The sequence below is a fragment of the Lactuca saligna genome, chromosome 1, assembly GCF_052625555.1.
Source record: "Lactuca saligna cultivar CGN05327 chromosome 1, ASM5262555v1, whole genome shotgun sequence".
Taxonomy (NCBI): domain Eukaryota; kingdom Viridiplantae; phylum Streptophyta; class Magnoliopsida; order Asterales; family Asteraceae; genus Lactuca; species Lactuca saligna.
This window is the reverse complement of record NC_136417.1, coordinates 85,411,968-85,419,748: the sequence shown is the minus strand read 5'-3', so window position 1 is coordinate 85,419,748 and position 7,781 is coordinate 85,411,968. Positions and strand designations below refer to the sequence as shown.

The 7,781-nt window shown below is 34.1% G+C and overlaps 1 protein-coding gene across 1 annotated transcript; it reads left to right on the top strand.

Annotated features, from left to right (window-relative positions):
• The first annotated feature begins 2,192 nt into the window (after positions 1-2,192).
• LOC145040787 (putative disease resistance RPP13-like protein 1) lies at positions 2,193-6,765 on the top strand. Its single transcript, XM_078988684.1, has 2 exons — positions 2,193-5,902; positions 6,400-6,765. Exon 1 carries the CDS (start codon positions 2,325-2,327, stop codon positions 5,895-5,897), a length of 3,573 nt encoding a protein of 1,190 aa, XP_078844810.1. The 5' UTR covers positions 2,193-2,324; the 3' UTR covers positions 5,898-5,902; positions 6,400-6,765.
• Positions 6,766-7,781: the final 1,016 nt, after the last annotated feature.

Below are 7,781 nucleotides of genomic sequence, written 5' to 3'. Positions count from 1 at the left end.
TTATTAGTTTGTAACGCACTATAAGACTTGTTCCACTGCAGATGGCAATGCCATCATCAGTTTCGTTCTTTATACTATCTGAATTTTCTAATTTTCTTGCTGTTATGTGTTATCCCATGAGCATTTACTAGTAGCTTGTATGATTTTAGACTATAACACTGTAGTTAAACTTACGTTGGAATAAAAAAATAGTAAAACAAGGCAACGAAACCGAATCTAAGATGAGAGGAAACGATAAAATGCCAAATGTTATCTATAATTTCATCAACTTAAAATGAAAAAAAAAAGTTATAGAGTTGGCCAAAAGATGATGCCACGAATCTGCAACCCAACAGTCGAAATCGAAGCTGAGTACATGAAATTGCAGACGAGACTCCCACATGTGCATCCGTTTGTATGATTTATTTTATGAAAACTCTTAATTTTACTATTTTACAAAAAAAAAAAAAAAAAAAAAACTAGTTGATAATTCGTGGGAACCACGGTTACAAAATTAATAAAGAGAAATTCTTTTAGGTATATAAAATTATAATCGTTGATTTAAATAAATACAAGAAATTATATCACCTCATAATTGATACTAATTTTGTTTTAATTTTTATTCTGATTTTATTAATTTAATGTAATTAGAGTGAGAAATTTAAAATTAAAAATTGAAATAAAGATTCAATAGGTTGACAAGTAACATCACGTTAATTAGAAACCTAATAAGACAGACATATAAAAAAAATATTCTTTTATTAGAAAAGAAGAATCACTTAAAAATAGTGGTGCTATAAATACCCCAAAGAGGATTTTGATTGCATAGTTTTTCTTGTAAAAACTTATATCAATCAAATCAATTAGGCTTTTAAGGGGGTGTTTGGGATTGCGGTTGAAAAGTGTTTATTTGTTTATTGTCTTTTTGAAAAGCTAATAAGCTAAAAAAAGTGTTTGGCAAACTTAAAAACACTTTTCAGAATGACTTTTCCATAAGCTTCAATAAACACTTTTTAATAAGCATGGAAAACGTGGCTTTTTGAAACTGCTTATGGTTTTTTAGCCAAAATAACTTCAAAAAACACTTTTTAAGCCAAACACTTTTTAACTTATTGACTTTTTCACTGTAAAAACTTATCCAAACATTTTTAAAAAAACTCTTTTTACCACTACTATAAACAAATAAACACTTTTATCTAAAAACACTTTTCTAGTTAAAAAAGCACTCCCAAACACCCTCTAATATATATATATATATATATATATATATATATATATATATATATATTAATTTTTTAACTTTTATATTTATTATAAATAACATTTTCACTTTAATTTAAAAGATACTTTTATAAGTTTAAAAAAAAAATTAGTTACAACAATCATCAAGCTTTTTAAACTTTAATTATCATATTAAAAAAAAAAAGCTAATTTTTCTCTTAACTATTTTCCTTATTTTTTTTAAACGCTTTTTTAGTAATTATCTTTTTCATGTTTGGCATTAGTCTATAAATGTTTTTAGATTAAATGAGTTATTTTCTTTTATTTATTTATTTATTTTTGCGTTCCAAATTAGTTTAAAACAGTTTTCGAATTAAATAACTTATTTTTTTCATGTTTAAAACCTTTCGTATTAAATAAATTGTATTTTTTTTTCATATTTTTATTAGTCTATAACTGTTTAATCATCCAAAATTAAACAATAAAAAAAAATCGTATAGTCATTTTTATAAATGATGAGGTCTATTTGTAAAAATATTTAAAAATAAACCAGAAACAAAAAAAATATATATTTAATTTAATAGGAAAAAAAATAAAAAAATAAAACCTAAATAAATAATTTAATTAATTAAATAATAAAATTAATTTAAATAATTGTTTTGAGAAAAAAATATTAAAATTATAAATTAAATTATAACAAAATAATTAAAAAAAGTCATAAAAAATAAAAGGTGATAGGATAGATATAAATGTTTTTTTTAATTATGCCTAACTTTGATTATTTTACCGATTTCTATTAGTATTTAGGCTGATGTATGTGCGCTCGACATTGAGCTCGCAAACTCATACCGGGGCCAATGGTATCCCGAGCTTGGGCAAATATAAATTAATTAAAACAAATCACAAATGTGGCACCTACCTTTCGACTTTCGAGTTCCCACACCATAAAAGAATGACAAATGTGGGAATTAAGGTGACAATTATGACGTGGAGGTGACCTGGCTGTGGCTACACACCCACCAGCCCCTCAGGCCAAAACCTTCCTCGGTCTACCTTTCGCTTAACCTTACTTTCAAGCCAAAACCCTCAACAAAAAAACGATAATTCCTTTTCCAAACCCCAAAATGGCTGAAATCGTTAGCGCCGTCATCACTTTGCTCTGCGAGAAGCTCATCTCTGAAGACTTGATTAAGCTGGCTCGATCTGAAGGAATCGACACTCAGCTGAAGAAATTGAAGAAAGCCTTGCCCCTGATCGAATCTGTGCTTGTTGATGCATGCAATAAGCAGATAACAAACAGATCTATTCAGTTGTGGGTGAACACACTCCATGATTTGGCTTACGATATAGACGACTTACTCGATGATTTGGCCACCGAAGCTATGCGAAGCAAGTTGAATCAAGAATCTCATGCTACCACCAGCACTAGTAAGGTTTTGAAGTTATTCCCAACTTTTACTAAATTTTCTCCCCGCAGTCGGATGAGTTCTAAGCTAGACGAGATCACCACCAAGTTGGATTCTCTGGTCGAAGGGGAAACTAATTTGGGTTTGAATGTATATCTTGAAGAGTCGAATAGAACAGAGAAAAGGTTCGAGGAAGTTAATAATTGGTCCATAGAAGAGTCATTAATAATCGGTCGGGCAGGGGATAAAAAGGCATTGATGAGGAAGTTGTTACAGAGTGTTGAAAATGTGAGCATTGTGTCCATAGTTGGTAAGGGTGGGATAGGGAAAACCACTCTTGCGAAAGTTTTGTACAACGAGGAGAAACTGAAGAATCACTTTGAGCTTAGAGCATGGGTTTGCGTTACTGAGAAATGCAATGTAGTAGTATTTAATATCAGCAAGTCCGATTTGGAAGCTGTAAGTGGGGAGGCCAAACGATTTTCCAATCTTGATCAGCTTCATGTTGCCCTCAAAGAAAAACTCTCAAACAAGAGGTTCCTACTTGTTCTTGATGATGTATGGAATGAAGACCATAGTAAGTGGGAACTTCTTCAAAACCTGCTTCTTGTAGGTGCACCTGGAAGTAAAGTTATTGTCACAACCCGAATTACCTCGGTGGTGGGCTCTAATGAAAATTACCATTTGGAGGTTTTGTCAAATGAAGATGCTCTGTCTTTATTTGCTCAACATACGTTGGGTGAAAAAAACTTTGACAATCATCCAACACTTAAGTTGCTTGCTGAGGGTATGATTCAGAAATGTGGTAGATTGCCTTTGGCTTTGAAAGCACTTGGGAGGGTTTTGAAGGGAAATAGGAATGGTGATGAGTGGGAGAAGTTGTTGAAGAGTGAGATATGGGATATAGAGGATGGAAGTGAGATTCTTCCAGCTCTAAGACTAAGCTACAATCATCTCCCTCAGCATTTGAAGCAGTTGTTTGCATACTGCTCCTTATTTCCTAGGGGCTATGTGTTTGACAAGAAAAAGTTAGTCCTACTGTGGATGGCGGAAGGCTTTTTGTCCCAATCAATATTCTACAAGACCCAAGAGAGATTGGGTAATCAGTATTTTGAAGAGCTAAAGTCAAGATCGTTTTTTCAATATTCAACAAATGACGAATTAGGACTTACAATGCATGACCTGATAAGTGACTTGGCTACAAGTGTTGCAGGAGAGTTTTTCTTTAGATCCGATGATGAGATGGATGTATCTAACACAAATGAAACATTTGAGAAGTTACGCCACTTTTCACTTATATCTCCACAAGCCGAATCATATAAAAAGCTGAAGGAATTACAAAGATCCAGACGCTTGCGGACTTTCTTACTAATGTCATCTGGTTGGAAAAGTAATGACTTATTGGACAATTTTCTTGTTGAATTACTTCCTGACCTACAGTTCCTAAGGGTGCTCAGCCTAAGTAGTAGGAATATCACAAAGATACCTCAATCCATTGGTAATCTCAAGCATTTGCGGTACCTCAATTTTTCTAATACTAGAATCACATGCTTACCTGAACAAGTGAGTGAACTTTATAATCTACAAAGCTTGTTGGTTAGTGGTTGTTATGTTTTATCAGCCTTGCCTAAAAGTTTTGCTAAGTTAATAAACCTGCGACATCTTGACATAAGCCGTACTCCAAAGTTGAACAAGACGCCCTTAGGGATTGGTAGTTTGACGGGCCTACAAACTCTACCAAAGGTTGTTATTGATCGAGATAACGGCTTCAAAATATCCGACCTTAAGGACTTACGGAATCTTCAAGGCCAACTTTCTATTATGGGGCTGGACAAGGTGAAAAATCGTTGGCAAGCAAAGGATGCCAACTTACATGAAAAGGAGGGTCTTGATGTTTTGGATATGGAATGGAGTGATGTGTTTGATGATTATCGGAATGAGATAATTATATATGAAATACTTGAAGGGCTAAGACCTCATCATAAGTTGAGAACCCTGAAGATTTTTTTCTACAAGGGAATGAGATTTCCTAGTTGGGTCGGAGATCCCTCATTTGACCAGTTAACTGAGATTACATTATGTGGTTGTAGAAGTATAGAATTACCAACACTTGGACATCTACCTTCACTTGGGAAATTGTTTGTTAAAAGGATGAATAAGTTGGAGACTGTGCATTTGGAGTTACTTGCAACTACTGATTTATTTCCATCACTTAAAATTTTGAAATTTGATGATATGCAATCATGGAAGGGATGCTTCATTAGTGTTGGCAATGACGATGGAACTATAAGACAGTTTCCTTGTCTGCGTGAATTATCTATAAAACGTTGTCCGAGACTAGCACACGTGTCAATTGGATTGATACCATCACTACGTGTTTTACATGTAGAAGGATGTTCCGAACAAGTGTTGAGAAGCATTGTTGGTGCCACTTCATCACTCATCGCATTGAAAATGTTGAATGTTAAAGGACTTGCTCAACTTGATGAAAAAGATTTAATGCGTCTTGGGGTCGTTGAAGATTTGTATATTGATAGATGTGATGAATTGAGATACTTATGGGAACCAGAAACTGAGGCATACAAGGTTCTTAGGAGTTTAAAGAAGTTGGAGGTACGTAATTGTGACACATTAGAGAGTCTCATTTGTCCAAATCATGTGGAGAGGTTAGTAATAAGTTGTTGTCGTAAAATGACATCTTTGACCTTCTCACCATTGGTTCAACTCCTATCCTCAATCTCAATCAGTGATTGTGATAACATAGAACCCATTCCAGAGAGAGGTTTTGTTATTCTTTCCATGTCTTCCCTAAGATCTCTTGACATCCATGGTTGTGAGAATCTAACATCATTTCCTCATGAGCATTTGCAAAGTCTCACATCTTTGGAAGATCTGTTTATACGTGATTGTCCAAGTATGGACAACTCCTTTTCTTGTGGCTTGTGGCCTCCTAATTTACGTAGCCTTGGTATCGGATACTTAAATAAGCCCATGTCTGAGTGGGGCCCACTGAATTTTCCAACCTCGCTCGTGCAACTACTCTTATATGGAGAAAATTCAGGAGTCGTTTCATTTGCAGTGGCAGAACATGCGAACAATACTAGTACATCATGTTTTCTTCTTCCACCATCTTTAGCTTCTCTAGGACTAAATGGTTTTATGGATGTGGAATCACTTTCAGATGTTTTACAACACCTGCCCGGCCTTAAAACTCTTCATATTTGGTCATGCCCGAAACTTAGAGATCTGCCCGAGACGACTTCATCTTTGACAGTAAAAGTGTGGCTGTAGAAAAGGTATGTAGACTGTAGTTTCCTTCCTTATCAATTTGTCATCCATGTTGTATATGTAAATATGGTTATTAATTTGTTAAACAGTGTTTTCTTACATAACTAGTAAATTTGACTATTGTTTGTAATAATATTTGTATCGTTACTGTTTTCTAACAAAAGGGCAAGAAGATAAACATCACGAATTCTTGTAGTTTTTTTTTTCAATAAATGCAATCTTCCTTCTTAAAATAAGGTTTCAATTTCTATATTTTCTTTTCTTTTTAATAATTATTCTAAAATAATTAGTAACATTAATTTTGAGACTTATTTGTTTTGTTTGTTGATAAGATTTTATTTTAATATTTAACTAATAAATTATAGAAAGTCGGTTGTGTTACATTTATCCCATAAAGGGAAATTAATCAACTAAAAGTAGAAATATATATAATTTTTGCAATTATCTTTTCATACTTTGAAATTGTAAAGCTAAGTAAGGAATTTCATATGATGTTTGCATACAGGTGAAGCTTTAACGTATGGTGTAGATTTGTTGAAGAGTAGTGGTAGAAGTCTGATTGAGATTTAAGAGCTTTCAGGGGCAAGTGCAAAAAGACTGACTTGTTTTTGTGTCTTATTTACTTTAAAGACAAATACATGTAAACCGAAAGTTATTTGTCCATCATATTTGGAAACCCACCAAAGGAAATGGTTTCTATTATTGTTGTCTTTTTGTAAGCCAGTTTAATTCATGGTACATTCCATCTGTTGGTATTAGGTATTGTGTTATAAGACACATTTATGGGCTGATTGTTGTAGCTCAAAATGCTTCATAATGTTATAGTGTCTTAATAGCTCTATATATTAACAGGTTGTTCTCTTTAAATTCATCACAGTTGTCATCACTTTTGGAACAAAAACTAATTGATTGTACTCTCGAAAGTCAAAAGTATAGTTGAGAAAATTGCTTGCCTTAATGATATGAAGATCTCAACAATGGTCACCATTGGCGTTTTCTCTTCTTTAGGAATCAGTGGCTCATATATGTCAATAAGCACTAAGAACAAAAGAACCAAAGTTGCAAAAAATCACTCCAAGTTCAGAAAGTTTCACTCAAAGTCAACACCAAAACCCGTCATTCACGTCACAAGGAACTCCCTACAGATAATAAATACCCTAATAAATGGTGCTGAAATAAAAAAAATATACAAATATAAAAAATATAAATACCCTAATAAATGGTATGCTCCTAGTCAATCACACCACAAACACAAGCAATAGAACAGTAGAATGATGAAGGCAAAGCTCAAATTTCGATAGTTCCAATCATTCGAGAGGATTGGGCTCTCTAAGGATAAAATTCATACAATATTCTAGAAAGAACAATAAGACTAAGTATTGTGTGTGTTTGGGGGGGGGGGGGGGGTACCACACTAGACCAGACCAAAAAGGTGGTCGCTCACTACTGATCAACAAAATGGTGAGGCCACTACCATAACGGATACAACCAGCTAGATAAATTAAGAAAAGACAAAAACTTAAAAAAGTAAAATGGACTTCTACTGATTACTGGACTACATCCTTCTTGGGCTTCTTGTTCCTTCTTTTGTACACTAGAAGGGCTAGGGGCTTATCAGTACCGGTGGCCCACAGTTTCACCTTGTCCTCAAGGTGAAAAGCCGGAAACTGTTGGTCCATCCTCTCCCAATCCTCCTAAGTAGCTTCAGCTTCAGACAATCCCTGCCATTGAATCAAGACCTCTCTCTCATTCGTTGAGCTCCCCTTGGACAATCTTACCCCTTTCACTGCTTCTGGTTGTACCAACAGTTGAAGATCTTTACTGAGTTGGGCATGCAGTTCTTTTGGCTTGTTCACAGCCCCGTAAGCTCTACGTAACTGTGACACG

Bases quoted from the DNA above. Each gene is read 5' to 3' on its own strand.
- LOC145040787 (XM_078988684.1), top strand. From the start codon at position 2,325: ATGGCTGAAATCGTTAGCGCCGTCATCACTTTGCTCTGCGAGAAGCTC.